At 46.6% G+C, this 23,710-nt stretch overlaps 1 protein-coding gene across 3 annotated transcripts in view; it reads right to left on the bottom strand.

Moving 5' to 3' along the window:
• The window catches only part of LOC142304045 (gonadotropin-releasing hormone II receptor-like), a 159,190-nt gene that overhangs the window by 110,563 nt on the left and 24,917 nt on the right, over positions 1–23,710 (bottom strand). For 2 of the 3 annotated variants that reach the window (XM_075346027.1, XM_075346028.1), the window contains exons 2-3: positions 18,722–18,799; positions 13,649–14,161 (exon numbers count right to left, since the gene is read on the bottom strand). In XM_075346027.1, the coding sequence (XP_075202142.1) occupies positions 13,649–14,161; positions 18,722–18,724 (516 nt within the window). In that variant the 5' untranslated portion in view covers positions 18,725–18,799. The remainder of the gene's footprint in view (positions 1–13,648; positions 14,162–18,721; positions 18,800–23,710) is intronic. The other variant, XM_075346029.1, reaches the window with a different exon arrangement.

Raw genomic sequence — 23,710 nt, 5'->3', positions numbered from 1 at the left:
AAACGTTCATCGCATGCATGTCGTTCAATTGCTAAAAATTGAACGTGAGGTTGTTCAATGTTCCCAAGGTAGCACACATCGCAGTGTGTGACACCCCGGGAACGATGAACAGATCTTACCTGCCTCCCGCGGCTCCCGCCGGCAATGCGGAAGGAAAGAGCTGGGCAGGATGTTTACATCCCGCTCATCTCCGCCCCTCCACTTCTATTGGCCGGCTGCCGCGTGACGTCGATGTGACGCCGAACGTCCCTCCCACTCCAGGAAGTGGACGTTCGCCGCCCACATCGAGGTCGTATAGAAGGTATAGAAGTACATGTGACAGCAAATAATCGTTTGTGCAACACGGTCAACAAATTGTACGTGCCGCACATACGATGGGGGCGGTTACGATCGCATACGATATCATATGCTTAATCGTAACGTGTAAAGCAGGCTTAACACAATTCAATTTTGCCAAATCACATGGATTTTATAGAGATTTATGATTTGCTTTGAAATAATTTTTTTTTTTTTTAGTTATGATCTTGGGTCTTTCCAGACCCCAAAGCATAATACACATAGAACGTAAAAAACAATTCTCACTACTCACCTGTCCAGTCATCACTGCATCTCACGGTTCTGTCTTTAATATTTCTTCTTTCCCCTCTGGCTGTCATACCCAGTCTCTCTGTTGTCATTACTCCAGGAGGGGTCTACCGGATCCATTATGCCTGAAAGATCACTGCGCGCCATGCAGTCATCTGAGCAACTTGAGTCGTAACATCACGTCTCAGTGCGCAGTGACCTCTGAAGCCTAGTTTTCACATAAGACCTCTGCTTGAGTGAAAACACTGGATCAAATTAATAGGCACACACAATGGCCAAAAAAAAAGTGGATCAGAAGACTGGATGGCAGGACAGGTGAGCGGTGAAGTATCTTTTTTTAACCATTTACCTGGCCCTCTACGATTCAACAGTTGACAGCCATTTAGATGAATTTGCGCAAAATGAACGTCAAAGAGTCCATCAAAATTTGAGTAGAATTAAATTTGCTCATCTGTAGTCAATGGTCAAAATGTCACCGTCAAGGCTGTTGTTGTATATTGTACTTCAAACTTCTCAAAGATTTACACAAGTAGTGACCTTGTGATGTAATTACTAGCTAAGGTTTAGTTACTGAGTGGAAATTGTAAGGGCTAATTGACATGAAGGTATTTATACGGTATGCTTGTCTTACTTGTCCAGACTTGCTGCTAGAGTTGAGCGCGGTTCGCGGTTCGTGGTTCTCCAGTTCGCGGTTCAAGTGATTTTGGGGGCTGTTCTAGTTCGATCTAGAACTCGAGCTTTTTGCTAAAACTCGATAGTTCTAGTTACGTTTGAGAACGGTTCTAGCAGCAAAAAGCCAAGCTAATTACTAGCTGGCTTTCCGCTGTAATAGTGTAAGTCACTCTGTGACTCACACTATTATGAAATTTCAGCGTATAGTGTGCGGGAACAGCGCATTCAGATCACTGCTGCTGGGATAATGGCGATCGCCATTTTTTTTTTTCCCTTGTCTTCCTTCCCTAAGCGCGCGCGTGTAGTGGGGCGGGCCAGCATGTCAGCCAATCCCAGACACACACACAGCTAAGTGGACTTTTAGCCAGAGAAGCAACGGCATGTGTGATAGGATGTCCATGTCACATGTCCCTGCATTATAAAACGGGTATCTGCCCGTCCGGACGCCATTATCTCTTCTGCGTCTGGGTGTCAGTCACCGCTGGCGTAGCTCCTGTCTCCGATACTGCTGTGTACGCTCTACACACAGCGCTATACAAAATAGGGATAGAAGTTTCTATTAGCCTTTGTAAGGGCTAATAACAGCAGGCTCAGAGCCATAGGTGACAGTCAGGTCCGTGGAAACAGATTTTAACAGCTACAGATAACAGCGTCTGTGTAGCTAAGGTCAGGGACTTCCTCGCTGAATTTCCCCATTAGGAGGGATAGAAAGTGAGGCTTCCTTTCCTGTACACTGACCCACAACCCTGCCACTGTACCCTCCTGCCCTTTGCACACTCAAGCTCATTGTTACTAAGCCATTATACTAGCAAACACTGAGTAAACTTAGTGGCATCCTAAAAGTGGCTGTTGGACTTCCATTAGTGTCCCACTGGTGCAAAGCTATTTGCAGCACCTCTGCATTGCACACTCAAACTCATTGTTACTAAGCCATTATACTAGCAAACACTGAGTAAACTTAGTGGCATCCAAAAAGTGGCTGTTGTACTCCATTTGTGCCCCACTGGTGCCAAGCTATTTCTAGCACCTCTGCATGACACCCTCCAGCTCTGTTTTTAATAAGCTATAATAATAGCAAAAAATGCTGCCAGTTAGTGGCATCCAAAAAGTGGCTGTTGTACTCCATTTGTGCCCCACTGGTGCCAAGCTATTTCTAGCACCTCTGCATGACACCCTCCTGCTCTGTTTTTAATAAGCTATAATAATAGCAAAAAATGCTGCCAGTTAGTGGCATCCAAAAAGTGGCTGTTGTACTCCATTTGTGCCCCACTGGTGCCAAGCTATTTCTAGCACCTCTGCATGACACCCTCCAGCTTTGTTTTTAATAAGCTATAATAATAGCAAAAAATGCTGCCAGTTAGTGGCATCCAAAAAGTGGCTGTTGTACTCCATTTGTGCCCCACTGGTGCCAAGCTATTTCTAGCACCTCTGCATGACACCCTCCAGCTCTGTTTTTAATAAGCTATAATAATAGCAAAAAATGCTGCCAGTTAGTGGCATCCAAAAAGTGGCTGTTGTACTCCATTTGTGCCCCACTGGTGCCAAGCTATTTCTAGCACCTCTGCATGACACCCTCCTGCTCTGTTTTTAATAAGCTATAATAATAGCAAAAAATGCTGCCAGTTAGTGGCATCCAAAAAGTGGCTGTTGTACTCCATTTGTGCCCCACTGGTGCCAAGCTATTTCTAGCACCTCTGCATGACACCCTCCAGCTCTGTTTTTAATAAGCTATAATAATAGCAAAAAATGCTGCCAGTTAGTGGCATCCAAAAAGTGGCTGTTGTACTCCATTTGTGCCCCACTGGTGCCAAGCTATTTCTAGCACCTCTGCATGACACCCTCCTGCTCTGTTTTTAATAAGCTATAATAATAGCAAAAAATGCTGCCAGTTAGTGGCATCCAAAAAGTGGCTGTTGTACTCCATTTGTGCCCCACTGGTGCCAAGCTATTTCTAGCACCTCTGCATGACACCCTCATGCACATTTTGCAACGCTATTTTTATAGCAAACTCAGGGAATTCCTTGCTGCATTTCATCATTAGGAGGGATAGAAAGTGAGGCTTCCTTTACTGTCCTGGTACACACAGAACACGGCCACTGTACCCACCTGCCCACTTTTGCCATGCTATTTAATTTGCCCAAAGAGCTGACACTTTTTCTGCCATCCTAAAATTGTCTGGAATACTAAGTTAGTGTTCCTTTGCTGCCAAGCAAGGTACAACACATGTGCATTCTACACTCCTTTCCATTTCTGGAACGCAATTATTAACTGCAGGTAGTCCAGCCAATCTGTGACGAAGGTGCAGGTGTGGATATAATGTTGCCTTCATCCAATGGTGGTTCTCTCGATGTCTGACAGCTCAACAATACCATCTGTTTCCACTTCCAAAACAAGTGACGACCTGCCAATCACACTCCCGCTTACGGGTAACGGGTTGGAAGTTCATTGTGAAAAAGCATGTGTGACTGCTGTCCCCACAGTTACAGAGGATGAAGAGCACGCAGATGCACTTGATGGAGCAGGCGGTGGTTGCACAGCCTTGCTAGGCCGCATTGTAGCACAGTGAAATTCCCTTTGCGACTTATGGTTCATTTTAAGTCTTGTATTTGGTGGGATCGACAGTATGCAGCAAAACCACGCAACATGAAAAGCACTGTTTGCAGTTGGGTTCATAAATGATTCTTTCACTTTCCCAAAACAATCAATAAGAACCATGCATTAAATTGAAATAATAGAACAATCTATTCAGTGGCCTACTGCTTGCTAAGCCCTCTGCGTAGCAGCAGTAATTGTGTGTTTGTGTGTGTTTGTGTGTGTGTGTGCGAAGACAACTTACTAGTGACGCATCACAAGAGCTTCCCAGTTATCTACCTAAACATAGACAAAACACATCACCCACCCTGAATACCCTTGTTAGCTGAAGCCTCACAGATAAGGCAGATGATAACAGTGTGAATGCAAACCACACAGCTCTGCAACACAGTCATGTAAATATTGAAAAGCAACATTCAATGCAAACATGTGTCGCTGTCCCTCTATGATTTAAACTGTACGTGACAATTTGACAGTGCAGAGGCAGCAAGTGTGATTGTCTATATAGTCGTCCTACCCAGAACAGATATGTGTTTTCATAATAAAACAAAGTGTTGCATGCACGCATTACTGTCTGGGCACAGCCTACCGTACCCGGGTAATGTGATGTCCAGTTGCCATAAATACAGACTTTACGCTCCTATCATAGTTAACAGTATAGACAGCACCGGAAGAATGTTGGTCTGTGGCACAGGATGCTGCTCACTAGCGTTACGGTACTCCTCATCAAACTCCAAAATGACTCCCCTCACAATTGGACAAAGTGTTTCCGCGGTTGCTCCTTCCTGTGTGCCGATTTACCCCAGCCGCAGCCTAACTCCTGTGTTTCGCCAACTGAGCATGCTCTGCCTGACTGTGTCATTCCTGAGGCAAAGTCTTAATTTTGGGCTACAGCGCATGCTCGTTTGGACTGTGCCTGAGTCATTCTGCGACCTGCGGCTCAACACACTTACACAGGGCCCTGGTGCTTGACTCACTCTCGGGAGGCACTAAAACTAACTGCACCCAACATCAGCCCCAGGCGTCCCCTTACACTGCAGTGGCGGTCCCCACCGACCGCAATACCGAGAGTGGCATCACGAAAATACATATAAAGAAGCAACCAAAGTGTGACCAGACTCTTCCTCCACGTGAAGTCCCTGAAGGTAATGCACCAACACAACACCTGTGGGGCTTCACACTGACTGAGAAAAGCCTCTTTGCACAGGTACTTGCATTCCGTGCCGGGTCTAAGTCCTGTGTTGTGCCTAGACAGCATGCTGAAGCGGATAGTCTTTTTTTCAGAAACTGTATTTCATGCTACTGAGCATGCTCAGGCACTTACTGCATCAGAGGCTAGGTCGGGTAATGAACTCTTTGGCCCTGCCCCTGATGTGGGGGGCCCATATAGACCACAGGGCATCAGGTGTCCTGACAATTTGGCCAGGCCACACCCAACAGGCTTGCAGAGGGCCGCCCCTATGACTTGTCACCTCATTGTTGTTTGTCAGACGATGACTGTTGAGGTGTTTTGGTTGTGGCAGCCATGAGGTCATCATTCAAGTGGCGGTTCAAAATAGGACGCTAGTTATGCCACTCATGACGTGTCATTCTGCTTTTGTCTCCAGGAGGTGCATTGTGGTCCACCCTGGTTTCGGGCGGACCCAGGTTATAAAAGAGGCTGGAGCCAAGAAGAAGGTGCCCAGTCTTCTATTATGCTCCGAAAGAGCACACCTCCATGTGTTGAACCCATTGTGGCTTTAGGCCAGAGGTAGGCAGGGATAGGTCATCGATGCAGGCCGCCATCACAGTTGGTAACGCAGAACATTTAAGAACAGCTCCTGTCCTACCAGTCCTGCTAGTGCAGCCCAGTGGCATAAACAGGCCTGCTGCTGCTGATGCGCCTGCTGTCCACAGGTGTGTCCCCTACGCACACGGACAGCGTAACCAATGGCCCCTGTGTTAACAGGGAGTTCCGGGGCTGGGTGGTCGTGTGGACCCTGTGACGCTAACAGGGCTCCAAGTCTCCAGATCCGAGTTGCGTCTAACTCGGTTCAGGCTACTATTTGTTTGAGAGTCAACCTGCTCTGTATCCTCCACCTAACCTTCCAGTTGCCAACCTCTCCTTTTCCATCTGTGAGCACGGTGGACACCGAATGGCGATTGGGATATCTACCTTTCTCTTTCTTTTCTTCTTAATATTTTTTATATAGCGGTAACATAGTATATACCACCTTATCCAAATCTGCCAGTCCCACCATACCAGATGTTGTTTCTTCAGCAAATGTTAATGTTGCTTAACCACCAAACCCACGGACACAAACTTTTTTACCCTTTCCAACACACCTGTTCCCCTTTCCACCAGCATCTGTCCTTTTTCAACTAAGTTTGTATATGACCAAAAATGCAACTCTGCAGAGACACCGTACTCAACGCCGTCTCAGCACAGCAGCCAGCCCTCGGTCCCTCAGATGTGGACAAGTAAGACCATTTCCTCCTATCGATGAAAAAGCGTTGAGATTCACTCTGTGCACCACTGGTGTTTAGTGGAAAAGCAGATGTAAGATTGCGTAACACCTTCTGCTGATACTCCTGCATACGTGCGTCCCTTTCTATGGCAGGAGTTATTTCGCAAAATGTTGTGTTGTACCGGGGATCTAAGTGTGGCAACCCAGTAGTCAGCATGACTTGGAATTCGTACAATCCGAGGGTCATGTTCTAGGTAGTGCAGCAAGAAGGCGCTCATGTGTCTTGAGCATCCAGGAGGACCAAGTCCTTGGTGTGTTGGTGGCGGAGAGGTGAGAATCGTGCCTCCTTCCTCTGCCCTCTCCCCACAAACTCGCACAACCAAAATGTGAGCAAGCGCTCACTAATCTGCTGAGTCTTCCATGCCCATCGCCAGTTCGTCCTCCATTTCTTCCTGGGCTCCTGCACCTTCCTCAACTGTTTTGCTGATACTATGCTCCCTTGATATCATCTCTCCCCCACCGTACCATGACTGCCGCCAAGGTGCCGCTGACCGTCTGGACCTTGTAGATCTTGTTATCCCTTCCGTATATGACTCCTCCAGTACTTCCTCCCTTCCTCTTGGACCAACACCTGACTCCGAATAATACTTACAGTGTGCTCCATCATGTAGATGACCAAAATTGTCACACTGAGAATGTCATCACCAGTGTTAAACTTCTGCGTCGACATTTGTAAACTGTGTAGAACGGTGCATATGTCCTTGATCTGACACCACTCCAGCAGCGTGATCTGCACCACCTCTGGATCAAGTTAGCCCAGGATATACATCATAACGTATTTCAGCTGGGCTCTGTGGTGCTGCCACAGACGCTGCAACATGTGCAGATTAAAATTCCTGCGTGTCGGAACATCGCATTTCTGACGTTTAACCGCCAGACCTTAAGACTTCAGGAGCGATGAAAGTTGTTGAGCTACTGGGTGCGAACGATGGAAGTGAGCACATAGTGAGCGTGCCCGCTGTACAAGGCCATGTAGGTCGGGATGTTGTTTTAAAAATTGCTGGAGAATCAGATTAAACACGTGAGCCATACAAGTCACGTGTGTCACATTGGCCTGACGAAGGCACGCTGCCATGTTTGCATCATTGCCGCACACGGCTGTTAAGTCACAACCGTAGTCCGCTACATCAATTTGTACTCCTGTCGCAAGGTGACAAAGTGTTCCTTTCGTGCATAGTACTGATGATGGGAGAGGAGTCGACACCAGCGGCGCAGGTGGACGCAGGTTATGCTCACCCACTGGGATGCATTACCTTGACAGATGCAGAATCTCAGGCTGAATGTAGCTGGTGGGTATCTCACAGATGAAGTACCATCATTCAGCTACAACCAATGGGAAGACACAACACCCTTTTTTAGGCCCCTCCTGTCTGAAGACCACTGCCAGACATAGCTATGAACCTCTGGTTACTGTCACCCCCAGTTTAGTTTTATGAGTTTGTGTGCTTGTTACCTGACTACTTTTCCTGCTTGCTGTTTAGGTACCTCGTTGGCCGATTTGCATTTCACCTCTGCTTGTTTTCTGATTAAGTCCTGTCCCTCCCATTCTGTTCCTCTTCCTCAATTAATGTTTTGACCCTGCATGACTACTATTCTCTGGAACTGCAGCCTTCCACAGGTATTGATCAACTTGGGCCCTGTGTCATTCAACATCACTGTATAGGGATTAAAGGGTTTCAGGGTTCTGGGGGTCCAGCTTGGTGAGTGGGTTCCCTCTAGCCTATCCTTTACAGCCCGTCTGAGTGTGTCGATCCAGGCAGGCGTTACACCATGCCCTCGACAGAAGGACATGTAGGCCGGGATAGTGTTTTAAAAATTGCTGGAGATTCGGATTCAACACGTGAGCCATACAAGGCACATGTGTCACATTGCCCTGAAGAAGGGCCGCAGACTGTTTAGCATCATTGTCGCACCCGGCATTCCCTGGCTGCTGGTTGAGTGGAGACAACCATTGATGAAACTCGGTCTCACTCTACAGAGCTTACCGTCCACAACTCCTCAGCGGTGTCTCACATTTCCCCTACATTTCAAAGTAAATATTTGACCGCCTGATGGCCTTGAGCTCTGCTGCCAGCATAGTAAGGAGGTGTGTGGGATTCCTTGGGCGCAGTTACAAGGAAGGGTAGCCTGACCACACAGGGTTTGGGCTGAGGTGCAGGAACAACACGAGGTTGATGAGGCAGAAGCAGTGGAGGAACTTGTACATACAGAGGAAGGATTGAAACACACAACTCGTGGGGACGGAAAGACTTGTACAGCAGACACTTCTCCATCTATTACCATAGTTACCCAGTGCCCAGTCAGCGACATGTGACGCCCCTGTCCATGCTTACTGTTCCAAGTATCTGTGGTGAAATGCACTCTGTCACACACAGAGTTTCTCAAGGAAGCGGTGATGTTGTGTGCGACCTGCTGTGTTAGCGCGGGCACCCCTTTCTTGGAGAAGGAGTGGCAAATGGCTATCGGCTCTTGGGGCACTGCAATGGGCATAAGGTCTCGAAAATCCTCGGTGACAAAAGGGTGTAAAGGCAGCCTTTCTGTATCCAACAAGTTTGAGATGCTGAAACTAAACCTCTTAGGCATGTCATGCACTTCGAAAATCATGTAAAAAACAGCGAGGGGACTCCAACCACAGTCTCCCTCATTGCCACTAATTGGGCCACACACACCCCACTTGACTGTCATCAGTTGATCGCCCTTTTCAAAATGAAAAAGATGCTTTGCATGAAGCACTCTCAAAAATACGTGTGCCTTTCGCCTCCCCTGGCTGACCCAGGGGAAGAAAAGTCCTCTGAGAGCCATGACTTGTTCATCTTGGTTCTTTTAGAAACACACCGAGGGGACTCCAACCACAGTCTCCCTCATTGCCACTAATTGGGCCACACACACCCCACTTGACTGGCATCAGTTGATCCCTCTTTTCAAAATGAAAAAGATGCTTTGCATGAAGCACTCTCAAAAATACGTGTGCCTTTCGCCTCCCCTGGCTGACCCAGGGGAAGAAAAGTCCTCTGAGAGCCATGACTTGTTCATCTTGGTTCTTTTAGAAACACACCGAGGGGACTCCAACCACAGTCTCCCTCGTTTCCACTAATTGGGCCACACAGACCCCACTTGACTGGCATCAGTTGATCCCTCTTTTCAAAATGAAAAAGATGCTTTGCATGAAGCACTCTCAAAAATACGCGTGCCTTTCGCCTCCCCTGGATGACCCAGGGGAAGAAAAGTCCTCTGAGAGCCATGTCCACATTGTCAGTTGACAGACGCGTGTGCTTATCTGCCAGCAGACCCCCAGCAGCATAGAAGGCAGGTTCCGAGAGAACGCTGGCTGCAGGACACGACAAGATCCCCAAGGCGTACGTGGCGAGCTCAGGCAATTTATCCAGATTGGATGTCTAAAATGAGCAGGGCTCAAGTTGCACAGTAATGGCATCGATGTTTCCTTGCATATACTCATATATCTGTGTCTCCTCCTCTTTTTCCTTGTCCAGCTCTTTTGTTTTCGCATGAGTATATGTCCTTGTCACTTTCCCATGTGTTTGTGTTGTGTTGTGAGTTGTTTGTCACCTTTTGGACACCTTTGAGGGTGTTTTCTAGGTGTTTTTATGTGTTTGTGATTGCCTCCCATTGTTTCCTATGCGGTTCGAGTGGTTCGCCGAACCGGTTTGCTGAACCGAACTCGAACGAGACCTCCGTTCGGCGAACCGAACTCGAGCCGAACCGCGACCAGTTCGCTCATCTCTACTTGCTGCCACAATAAGAAAATACATCCATTATATGGTTGTGTGAATTAGTCCTAAAGCTATGTGCCCAAGTGACGTTATTTTTTTGCATGCATTTTTCTTTGCTTTTTTTTAATAAATAAAAACAAGGAAAAAGTATCTCAGCAAAGTCTATGAGAATCCTGACTTGCTGTGCATATGTTGCTCTTTTCCTTGCAGATTTTGTTGCTGAAAAAAGAAGCAGCATGTCAATTGTTTCTGCGTTTCTATAATCCCCTGCAATGCTTTATCACTACAGGGGATTATAGCACAGCACTTCGCCACACACACAGTGCATACAGCATGGTGTGTGAGGCTCTCCATAGCTCAGTAACCCGGGTCGTCATGGTGATGACCAAGGGTTACCATGGCAGCGATCGTGTCCCTGTGATCGCATTACAGGGACCCAATTGCCAGGGAAAGGTAAGCAGTTCCTCTTCCTGCCTTCTAAATGCTGCAATGACAATGATTGAAGCATTTAGGGGATTAAACTGCCGAGAGCGGCACGGTGACCAATCTGGGCAGTGCATGCAGGATCTCAGCTGTAACTGACTCGCCCAAGGGCTATGGGGTACTCAGTCTTGGGCCTGGTTACGTTGGTGTGACGCCCCTGACTATATCAGGGCGTCACAGGGGACTGCATCCTCTCTTTCTATGATGCAGGACCTACCCCCATGTTTCCAGGTTCCTGAACACCAGTATCACTCCCATCAGCACCACAAATCCCAACCACACCTCACATCATGACCTGTCAGACACACCAGTGGTGAGAGAGAGCAGTAGTAGCCCTCAGTGAGTGAGGAGCTGGGAGTTGTAGCTCCCTGGAGGGACCTAGGTTGGGTCGCAGACAGTGGTCCAGGACCAGAGGAGTCGGAGACTTGGTCACAGGTTATTGGAAAGGAGTGCCTTGACTTGGTTTTGGATAACGGTCGGCACCAGAAAATCCAGTAACCGGACCGGTACCGAGCACAGCGGGGTACAGGACCCTAGATCAGGGAAAAGCTTCAAGCGAGTTGATAATTAACCTGTGGAAGATAGTCTCTTTATGAAGTTCCCCAAGAGCTCAGAGATCAAAGGCATCAGCACAACAAGGGGATAGGGTTTTCCAGCTTATGCGACCCACTGAGATCCCAAGTGCTAGCCATCGAGAGCATAGCTCCCCTATACATAGGGAGCAGGACCATGACAGCTTCAGGCCAAAGGGTCACAAGAACAACTAAAATTGTGCACAGAGGCAGACTTCGGGCCATTAAAGTGATACCGGTGGGAGAGGACACCCGGACGGGCTCCCCAGAGTGGCAGCGGTACCCAGAGACTTTGGTTTACTATAGTGTGTGCGTCTGCTTTTTTGCCTGCATTTGACATCGCAACAACCTGAGTAAGGCTGCTTTCACACATCCGGTTTTTGCTATGCGGCACAATCCGGCACTTTGCAGGAAAAACGCAACCGTTTTTTTTTGCTGCCGGTTGCGTTTTTCGTGCATAGACTTTAATTAGTGCCGCATTGTGCCGCATGGCCTTGCGTTCGGTTCGGTTTTTGCCGCATGCGGCAGATTTAACCGATGCGGAGGCCGGATGGAACGTTGCCTGGCATGTTTTTTTGTGCGGCAAAAAAAACCGCATCGCACCGCATCCTGCCGATGCGGCGCTTTTTCCAATGCATCCCTATGGATGCCGGATGCGGCGCAATGCGGCAAACACCGCATCCGGCCGCCGCATGCGGTTTTTGCCACTGCGCATGCTCAGTAGCATGCCGCAAGCGGCAAAAACTGGACGGGCCGCATGTAAAAAACTTATGCAAAGGATGCGGTGTTTTCACCGCATCCGCTGCATAGGTTTCACAGCCGGATTGAGCTGCACGGCTCAAACCAGATGTGTGAAAGCAGCCTAAGTACACTGCCCTCTCCCTGCATCCTACCTGCCCAGCACCATCCACCAAACCCTCCAGAGTCCTGAGGCCTCCCCACCTGCAGAGGGAACTGTCACCTAGCTGCCACACCATCTGCCCGGTACTCCCCTCGGCAGCGGCGGTACTCCCTTTTTACCGCAACCCGCAGGTGGCGTCACAAACTAATCCCCTGTAAATATCTCCCTTCATTGAGTGGCCGCTGAGCCCCGGGTCCGGGGACCCTCAAGTCACAGCAACCCCAGATCCGAGAAGTTCGCCTGCTTAGGGGCGGCTCATTGAGTCAGTTCACTGGGTGGCTGTTGCCCAGTTCCGTAACCTTGGGGGTTGCTTTAAAAAGGGGGTTATTTACGGGGGAATTGTAATAAAAGTTTTTGTCGTGACGCCATTCGCGGGTTGCTGCTATTTTAGTGGAGCCACCGCTGCACAGTTCTCACTACTGGGCTGGGCTGGTGTTAGTGACAGCCTGGATGTTGGGCCCTCCGCAAGTAGGGCCAGGCCCCAGGGGATAGATGATGTTGTTGGGCGCAGAAAGAATGTAGGCCACACAAGGGATTGCAGTGTAACTGGTTCCTTTTACTCACAGCGTTGTTATGGCTGGCAACCCGATGAAGGCTGGTCCTCACCACTGGTCCCCTTGGTTCCAGTGCCGGTGTGATGACTTGGTGGCTGTCTGCCCCTGCACCTGTCTCTGGCTGGTGGGTCCCCATGGCTTGGAGCATCTGGGGGTCCCCTCCTGATAGTCTCTCAGTCTTAGTCCATATAACAGGTAGCTTGAACCCTGTGGGGTCGGTTTCTCTGGTCCTGCTCCCCAGTTCTCCCGTTGCTACTGTGTCCCGAACTTTATGGTCAGTGAGGTCCTGGATGGTCCCCTCACTGTGCAGATTTTATCAGGTCTGCCTGGAGCATTTGCCTGACCTAGGGCTCTGTACCCCGTTGGTGCTATGGTTCCGGGAGTACTCCACCGTACTCCACTGGCAACCACACGCCTGGGCCCTCAGGCCACCGTTACACTCTCCAGTCAGTGCAGTTATGTCCGTCTCCTCTCACTTCCACTTACTGACTGTCTGACCCTCCCCCCTGGTTGTCGTCTAGTGGACTGGATCGGCTCCACCTCTAGGTGACCATCCATTGGGTCCAACCCTAGTCTGTCACCAGTCTTTGGGAATGGGGAAAGACAGGGATTATATGTGTTTTGGTGTTACCGGCACTGGTCTCCTGGGTCCCTGGTGGTAGGCCCTGCATCTTTGACAGGATGCAGTACCTTGTAGCTCCTGATGGCTTCAGGGGCGCTGCATTACATCAGTCAGAGACCCGGTGGCGATCGTGGGGGTCCAGAGCCTGAACCCCTGCGATTGCCATGACTAGAAAGAAAGCAGGAAAAAACACAAGTGAAAAAACACGCAAACACAATAAAAAAAGTGCGTTTTTCAGTTGCTTTTTTCCTGCCAAAACATGCATTTTTTGTGTGCAGAAAAGAAGCACACAACAAAGCAACGTGGCCACATAGCCTAAATATGACACATATCATTAATTTGCACTGAATTGCAATCATCTGTGTAAATATCAACTTATTTGAAATAATATCAGGAGCCATAATGAAAGAAAATGATTTTCATCTGTACCTGTGGTGATGCCAGGAGAAGGCTGCCGATCCAAGCAATCCATAGCATGATCCGGTTGCGTTGCCCAGCACTTGTAAAGCTGAGTGGGTACAGAATAGCCCAGTGGCGGTCGAGGCTGATCACCACGAGCACTAATGCCGCAGAATACATAGCAAACAACTTCCCAAAGTTAAGTATTTTGCAGGAAAGTTCATCTGCGTACCATTGCACCATCACATTCCACATTGCATCCAATGGCATAACTAAAAAGGTGACCAGCAGGTCAGCCACCGAGAGGCTGAGAATAAGGATTCGGAGATGAGACTTGCATCGTTTCCCACTAATGCTGCATAGTACAGCCACATTGCTACACGATGCAATGAGGAAAAAGCAACAGGTAATGCCCACACGCACTTTGGCAGCTGCTGTAAATGTAGGTTCTCTCCAGGGGCTTGGAATGCCCAGTGCTGAGGCGTTGGCATCAGATAGGACCAGATGGCTTTGATTCATAATAGCTGGCAGCATAGCCATAGTCTAAAATATACATATACAGAAAGCTGGATTAGTAAGGAAAATACAATATTAATATCATGGCTCACATTATAATAATCCTTAATTCTTAAAATAATAATTATAATTAAAATAATTATTTGTCTATGTGTGACTTATGTAATGTACTAATAATTCACTCTGCACAGGATCTATACTCAATTACTGCATTGATAGATCCAGCTGTTTATGCCTTTGGAGGATCTTAAGCTGGGGTCACACTAAACGACAGCGACAACGACGTCGCTGTTACGTCACCATTTTCTGTGACGTAACAGCGACCTTGTAAGTCGCTGTTATGATCGCTGCTTAGCTGTCAAACACAGCAGCCGAAGCAGCGATCATAACGACACGCATCGCTGTGCTGCAACATGTGCAGAGAGCAGGGAGCCGCGCACAATGCTTAGCGCTGACTCCCTGCACTCCTAGATACAGTACACATCGGGTTAATTACACGATGTGTACTGCAGCTACATGTGCAGAGAGCAGGAGCCGGCGCTGTCAGCGTGAGAGCGGCGGAGGCTGGTAACGAAGGTAAATATCGGGTAACCACCTTGGTTACCCGATGTTTACCTTGGTTACAGCTTACCGCAGCTGCCAGACGCCGGCTCCTGCTCCCTGCTCGCTTCATTTCGTTGCTCTCTCGCTGTCACACACAGCGATCTGTGCGTCACAGCGGGAGAGCGACGACCAAAAAATGAAGCTGGACATTCAGCAACGAGCGGCGACCTCACAGCAGGGGCCAGCTCGTTGCTGGATGTCACACACAGCGACAGCGACGGGACGTCGCTGCAACGTCACAGAAAATGGTGACGTAGCAGCGACATTGTTGTCGTTGTCGCTGTGTGTGACACCACCTTAACCCTGACTTACTGAGATAACCTACTATGTCAATATGATTTTGGTGATGAGCCTTATCACTTGGAATTTGAGTGCGTATCTGCAAAATCTCTTCCCAAGTGGTGGGCGATTTAACAAGTGAGCCAATGATGATAATTAATGGATAGGCTGCCTTGCTAGGGCTATATTGACACACTACAGAAATTTCTGTGTCTTTACATGTGATTATGGTTGTAAACATTCATGCATCTGCTGTAGAATCATCCACAATCAGACAGATGGAGCCGATTTTTAGAAGTAGAAGTTTCTGCACCAAATATGCCATGTGGAATTAAACCTTTAGGCACAATGCATGCTGTATGGAGGCATTACAATAATATATTCTGAAAACCACTATGCAGTAATTCTGGGACGCTCGCTTCATACATATGTAAGGTGAACAAGAAGATGCCCACAGCCAACATTTCACAATATTTGCAAGTAAACATGGCTATCTGCTGGCTGGATGGAGCAGGCGGGAACTGAAGTTTTCAGAGTGTAATTCCTTGAGGGAAGAGTTTGAAGGGTTACTGGGTCAGGTGACAGCTGTGGTTCTGTTACAAAATATAAAAGGCTGAGATAACAAAAGAGGGAAGGGGCTGGTGCCAAGAATTGAAAGGGAGCAGACGTGTGCACAGTGGAGCAAGCTTGTGGCCACCACCATTGCCGAAATACCTGGAAGTGATCTGATCCTAAGGAAGACTGAACACCGAATGCTGACTTCAGTAGGAACCTGAAGAACCAACACTGAATATCGAATTCAGGACTCGGAGGAACCCGAAGACTGAACACTGAATATCGTCTACAGGGGGAACCTGAAGACCGAACACCGAATATTGACTTCAAGAGCAACCTGAAGACCGAACACCGAATATTGACTTCAAGAGCAACCTGAAGACCAAACAATGAATATCGAATTCAGGAGCAACCTGAAGACCTAACACCAAATATTGACTTCATGGGGAACCTGAAGATCGAACAATGAATATCGACTTTAGGAGGAACCTGAAGACTGAATATTGACTTCAGGAGGAACCTGAAGACCGAACACCGAATATTGACTTCAGCAGGAACCCGAAGACCAAATACATTTCCCAAAGAGTGAACATCGTTTCCATAGGAAGACTTGAGTGACCCTGGCCGTTGCCTCCTATCCAGGCGTACGGTACTCAGTGATGGTAGTTACCCACTAAGATTGGTCTTACGGCTTATCAGGTTTTACCATAGTCCTGTTAGAGACTGTGCGTTGATAAATCGAATTATCTAGCTAAGTGGGATTGTGACAAAAACTGGGGTGATGCTGACACTTCCATGACATAGAGACTGGGATTAAGTTATTGTCAGCATTGTTCTTTAGTGTTATAAGAAACAAAGTGTACAAATATTGCATATATACCTTGCATATCTTATTGCTGTATATTAATCTGTCTTTTAATAGACACATGTATTGCTCTCTAATTGTAACTCAACACTGCTACCCTTTTATTTGGGTAAAATATATCTCTGTTGTTGAGTCACCACTGAATCACATTTACTGTGTCGTTGCATCTAAGAAGCCTGCTTCCACATACTCCTTCAGATGGGGTGTGGTGCAATTACGGCTATTTTGGATTTGTATGTACATTATAGGCCACATGCAGTTTTATTTTGGCAACAGTCCGAATTTGGAGGGACAATACCAAGAGTCATACCACAAAAGAGGCAGGTTTTATGGAAATCGAGTTATTTTGGGGGCATTCTCCGGTTATTAAGTTGACGTGACATCACCGGATCTGAGGACACGGAGCCCACGGCTCGTTTTATGGGAATGAGCGGACCACAATAGCGCCACTCAGTGGCAGAATTGGCTGAACAAGGTATTTAGAAAAAGCCTTCACTATCAGTTTTTGCAGAGATGTGTCCACTATTGGAGAGTAGTGAACCACACCTTTAACCACTGTGGTCATGTAGTTAGATGGGGCATTATGTCTCAAAAAAGCAAGGAAATATACCCCAATAAATTATTTTATTGTTTAATAGAATAAAATCAGACCAAACCACTTGTAAAGGTTTGGTACCGGGATGTGCACAAAAGTCCCAACATGCCTTGATACACAGAATAGGGGAGGGGGGATAGGGAGATATAAATAAATACCACCTCAAGTTCTTCCCCTAACTAGTAATTCCCTCACCACAATGGTGACTCACCCCATTACTCCCCTCAGAAAATCCTCCCCAGCAAACTTTAATCACAGACATCCACACCTGGTCAATCTAAGGAGGAAAAAGGGGAGGAAGGATAGAATATAGAGGAGGCCTTTTTAGAGGCTAGACCCAGCATGCACCCCCCCACTTTTAGTAACCTAAATTATTGCAGCAAAAATCTTAGATTAGTTTAGCCAATAAAATCATGACTCACTGCCTCAATAGATACCATCTGATAAATAAAGATTATATTATAGGGATCCATTAAGGTAGTGCTATAGCAGACAATGTATGAATATATAAGTGAGCACATACACCTATACATATACACAGATGGTTATCCATATTTTCTCTGATAGACACCATCAGCAGATTATGCCCAAGGAGTCCATCAGGAAAAACACAGGTTGAATGCTGAAATTTAAAGATGGAAACAATTAATCAAATACAATCCATCTACCAAATGACCATAGAGAAGTACATCAGATACATATTAGCGTCATAGCAAATCCAAATCCAGCATATATGTTTTCTTGTGTGAATAACAGACAGGCTTTCCAGAAAGTCTTTGATGTTAATGAATTAGTATGCGCTTTTGTAGTGCTAGAAGAATCCTCCGCCATAGCCATGGTTAGTACTTGTTAGTCCATGCTGCAAAATTACTGTGATACAGGCTGGTCACCAGAGAGAGATAATGTATAGGGAGAATATCATTTCTTCCACTTCATATAATCCTGAGATTTATCCACCTCGACGCGTTTCCCCCACTCTCAGTAAAGGGGTTCATCAGGAGGGGTTTTTTTTATCATCCTATACATCCGTGGGACAATCCAGCATACACCAGAGTCAGAATATACATGAAAACGACCCCCACAAGCCGACAAAGATACGGAGCTTCCCTGCTCAATTATGATCCTGCAGCTCCTCGGCACAGTCCCCTCGTCTCCCTCTCTGCACAGGCCAGATGGCCCTCACAACGCAGAAGGAGCGGTATCACGACCACGGACCACGGACCTATGGGGCATTATGCCTGCAGCCATGTAAAGTGAGGACAAACAGCGCACAGTAGAGTGGCGCTATTGAAGCAGGAGGCTATTTTTTTTATAATCTCGGAAACCACATTAAAAACCAGATAGTCGCATTAATATCCCATCAGCAGAGAAAGGATGTTTCTATTTCTGAATTTGGAATCAAATTACGAACATTACAATCCATATCTTGATGTGAAATGTTCTCCCGGGATCATTAGTGTCATTTGTGTCATGTGCAGTGTCTATATTGTGTGTTACCTGGCTCATATCATTATCTCAGAGAAGAGTGACTCATGTGGCTCTCAGGAAGCCCTACTGTCACAATATCATCCTCAATATTTATGACGTTCATGAAGATATAATGCTGAGCAGAGCTGTTTTGAAACTGATAATGAGATCATGAAAATTAGATGGGGGGCATCTGTTTTTGGTATAAAGAAAGATGTCTCACCATATTAATGAAGTCTCCAATCCAGACATGTGACCTATGTCCACATTTTAGTCACCAGCATCTTATCTTCTGAAGTTCCTGCAAAAAATACAATTAATTAGAGTTAGGAAGACTTTTTGGCTCTAATTCATCAAGACCGGCAATTTTCTTGCTGGTCTTATTGAGAAGATGTGCTAGAGTCAGATGCTCCTGATTCATGAAGACATGCAAACCTCTTCATGAATCTGGAGCGTCTGACGTATGGCGTTTGCTACACCAGAAATCTTACTCCAATTGGAGACTAGAGTGAGATATTTATAGTAGGGATGTCACAGCTCATCATGAATTAAATACAGTAAGTTGTGGCGTCACGCTACCGCCGCGTCCTTATCCCAGCTCCACCCATTACTGTGCAGCTTGAAGAAACTGGTGTGAAAACACCAAAGACCGCAATATTTTGGCTCAACTCTGAATTGCAACATTTGCCATTTTTTGAAAGCTTTTACTCCACTTGTTTGTTGAACAAGCTTTCATGAATCGATGCTTTTCTGTTCATTGTGATGGAGCTGATATTTTGGACTTTAAGCACATCTTTATTTCTTCTTGTCTTATTTCTGCTGCTCACTTAGATTTCAGTGGAGTGGGCCAAAGGCAAGTGTGCCCATCTCCTTTTTACCTTTTATGGTCAGTGATAATTTTGTGAATCAGTAAACCGACTCCTAGCCCCCTGTGCTCCCAATAGGGGAGGGTCTGGAAGATGAAACCTATCTTACATTGAAGGTGTATTTGCATTTAGTATTAAAGGAAATCTGTCACCAGATTTTTTTTCTACCTATTATGAGACCAACATAATTAATAGAGATGAGCGATGTTCGAGGTTCAAGGTTCGCCAATTTCATGTTTGAGCGATTTTGGGGGGTGTTCAAGACGTTCAACGAACTCGAGCTTTTTGCTAAACGTTTGGCAGTTCGAGTTATGTTCGAGAACGGTTTGAGCACCAAAAACGTGGCTTTTCACAGTAAGGCTATGTGCACAAGTTGCTGTCTGCATGCATCCTGCATCCCCAGCACAATCCCTCTCTCTTTCCTGCTCACTGATCACGAGCGTCTCGCTGCACGGCGGTCACAAATCTGCGGCGTCTTTTCCTCTTTTGAAAATGGCTGCCGCTTCATTATTCAATCAATTATTCCGTGCTTTCCTCGCCCACCGGCGCCCATGATTGGTTGCAGTGAGACACGCCCCCACGATGAGTGACAGCTGTCTCACTGCAACCAATCACAGCCGCCGGTGGGCAGGTCTATATCATGCAGTAAAATAAATAAATAATAATTAAAAAAAAACCGGTTCCCTCCATATTTGATACCAGCCAGGGTAAAGCCACATGGCTGGAGGCTGGTATTGTCAGGATGGAGAGCACCACGTTATCGGGATCCCACCACCCTAACAATATCACCCAGCAGCCACCCGGAATTGCCGCATCCATTAGATGCGACAGTCTCGGGACTCTACCCAGCTCATCCCGAATTGCCCTGGTGCGGTGGCAATCGGGGTAATAATGAGTTAATCATGCCAAGCGTCTCCCCGAGATACCTTTCACGATTAAACTATAAGTGAAAGTTAAGATACACACACAGCGAAAAAATCCTTTATTTGGAATAAAAGACAAACAATCATCCTCTTTCACCATTTTATTAAAATCCCCAAATCTCTCTCTCGCTCTCTCTCTCTTCCAGCAAACCGATCAGATGATATTGGATCCGGATTGGATGTCGCAGGACCCTTGACCCAGGATTACTGTGGAGGGGGGTTCTTTATTTCAATAAAGATGGAGTCACTAATGGTGTTGTGTTTTATTTCTAATAAAAATATTTTTCTGTGTGTTGTGTATTTTTTTATCTGTACTAGAAATTCATGGTGGCCATGTCTAATATTGGCGTGACACCATGAATTTTGGGCTTAGGGCCAGTTGAAAATATACAGCTAGCCCTAACCCCATTATTACCCAGCGAGCCACCCGTCACCAGGAAAGCTGAAAGAGTTGGATACAGCGCCAGAAGATGGTGCTTCTATAAAGCGCCATTTTCTGCAGGGATGCCCAGAAAGCTTGGGCACCCTGAGCTGCGGATTCCAATCCCCAGCTGCCTAGTTGTACCTGGCTGGACACAAAAATTGGGCGAAGCCCACGTCATTTTTTTTTTAATTATTTCATGAAATTCATGAAATAATTAAAAAAAAAGGGCTTCCCTATATTTTTGTTTCCCAACCAGGTACAAATAGGCAGCTGGGGGTTGGGGGCAGCCCGTGGCTGCCTGCTGTACCTGGCTAGCATACATACGTAATTTTTTTGGGGGGCAAAAAACTCCTGCATACAGTCCTGGATGGAGTATGCTGAGCCTTGTAGTTCTGTAGCTGCTGTCTGTCTGTATGGAGGAGAGCAGACAGCACCTGCAGAATGCCAAGGCTCAGCATGCTCCATTCACTAGTGTATGCAGGAGAGCAGACGGCAGCTGCAGAACTACAAGTCTCAGCATACTTCATCCAGGACTGTATGCAGGAGTTTTTTGCCCACCAAAAAAATGACGTGGGCTTCGCCATATTTTTGTATGCTAGCCAGGTACAGCAGGCAGGTACGGCTGCCCCCAACCACCAGCTGCCTATTTGTACCTGTCTGGGAACAAAAAAAATAGGGAAGCCCTCTTTTTAATTATTTCATAAATTTCATGAAATAACTAAAAAAAAAAATCAACATGAGCTTCGCCCCATTTTTTTGTCCAGCCAGGTACAACTAGGCAGCTGGGGGTTGGAATCCTCAGCACAGGTTGGCCTGAGCTTTCTGGGCCCCTCTGCTGCGAATTGCAGTCCGCAGCTGCCCCAGAAAATGGCGCTTTCATAGAAGCGCCATCATCTGGCACTGTATCCAACTCTTCCAGCAGCCCTGAAGCCGGGTGGCTTGCTGGGTAATAATGAGTTAATACTAGCTTTGTTTTACTAGCTAGTATTAAGTCAGAAATTCTTAATGTCAGGCAAGTTTGACCCGGCCATTAAGAATCTCCAATAAAGGGTTAAAAAAAAGACACAACACAGAGAAAAAATACTTTAATAGAAATAAATACACAGACACACTTAGAGACTCCATGTTTATTACTCTCTGTCAGCCCTCCACGATCCATGGTCTTCTGTCTTTTTTCTCCTTCAACCCATGCAGCTCTGCTACATCAGACAGCACAGCATGGGAGGAAGACGCTGCTGCTTCCCGTGCAGACTAATCACTCAGTGAGCGAGCAGAAGCTGTGTGCTGTAAGCGTAAGCTGTGATGTCACCGCTGACATGCGGGTTGCTATAGCAACGGTGATCTCCATTATTGACCGGCTGTGGCAGCCGGTGAATAATGGAACGGGGAAGAAGAACGGGGAGCATTTCGCCGGTACACGGAGATGCTGGAACGATCACCGCGTACCAGAGAGATGCAGTGACAGGCCTAGCATGACGTCTAGCCATGTGACCAGTCTGTAGCCAATGAGATAATAGACACGTGACTAGTCACATGCTTTTTTGACGTCACGGAAGGTCCTATCATCAGTGCTGGTTACCGGGAGGACGCAGCGATTATCGGAAGTAAAAGCGGCGGGAGACAGAGTGCAGGACACGTCACAGGGACCTGTAAGTGTAATGGCAATGTTTATTAACTGTATGTGTACATTTATAATGTGCTTTTATGTGTTTGTGTTTGGCTGTCATTGGTTTCAATGGGGTTCAAGAGGTTCGTCGAACGGTTCGTCGAACGACGAACGGTTCGATGAACCGAACCGAACTCAAGCCTTCAGAGGTTCGCTCATCTCTAATAATTAACAGACCAAGACCCTGTTTCCAGTAATATATCACTTATTGGGCTGCTTAGTGTACGTTTTTGATAAAATCACTTTTTTGTCAGCAGGAGACTATCACTAGAGGACTAGTTAACCTGCTGCCATGTAGTTCTCCCTATTCATGAGCTGTGTATTACTCTGCACCACCACTGATTGGCAGCTTTCTGTGTCCACTGTACATGGGCAGAAAGCCTCCCTTCAGTGGTTGGGGTGATGTCATACAGAGATCAGTATTCAGATAACTGGTAGCTCTCAACAGATAAAACATGGATTTTATAAAAATGACAGCAAGCAACCCAGTAAGTCATACATTGCAGGAATCAAGGTCTCTGTCTTTACATTATGCTGCCTTAGATGGCGGAGCAAAAACCTGTTAACAGATTCCCTTTAATTAAAAATGTTCTACTGTTTTGGGTCTTCAGCTCTTGTTTTCAGGGTAACAGACTACAAGAAAACCCCATGTACTCTAATCTTATAGTCATACTCCCTTTTATCACTCTCCTTGGTGCTGCTCCCATACATTTGGCATCTTAGTTATAAGTATGATACGATGGAAGAAACTTCAACTGCAGGAATAGGCCACTTTTTTTCCCTGATGTTCTAGTAATTAGATAAAAGGGAACCAATCACCACGATTTTCGTATATAAGCTAAAGCCAGTGCTATACTGGCACTATCAGGCTGATTCTATACATACCTGCAATGGTCAGCTAGGATATTTCAGTTTTGAAATTCAAGAAAGTAAAGTTTATAAAATCATCAGCTTCTTGAGTGACAGCAGCTGAGGATCAGATAATATCTGGGGCAGTATTCATACTTATACCCTCCCCCTTTTAGAATTATCATAAATATTATACAATCGATTTAATGTTTGACTATCAGGACCTGTGTGAGGTCATATCCATGTGACCAGAAGTGGTGGGGCCTCCGCCAACAAAGCTGATATCAGGAAGCAACATTTTTCTGTTGGCTGAGGCCCCGCCCCTTCTGGTCACATGGGTATGACCTCACACAGGTCCTGCAAGTCAAAAATTATATCGATTTATATAATATTTATGCTAATTCTAACAGGGGGAGGGTATAACTATAAACACCCCAGATATTATCTGATCCTCAGCTGCTTTCACTCAAGAAGCTGATGATTT

Source organism: Anomaloglossus baeobatrachus, chromosome 4 (assembly GCF_048569485.1).
Source record: "Anomaloglossus baeobatrachus isolate aAnoBae1 chromosome 4, aAnoBae1.hap1, whole genome shotgun sequence".
In the NCBI taxonomy this organism is placed as follows: domain Eukaryota; kingdom Metazoa; phylum Chordata; class Amphibia; order Anura; family Aromobatidae; genus Anomaloglossus; species Anomaloglossus baeobatrachus.
Note: the sequence above shows the minus strand (reverse complement) of the source record. Positions and strands in the feature narration are given on the sequence as shown.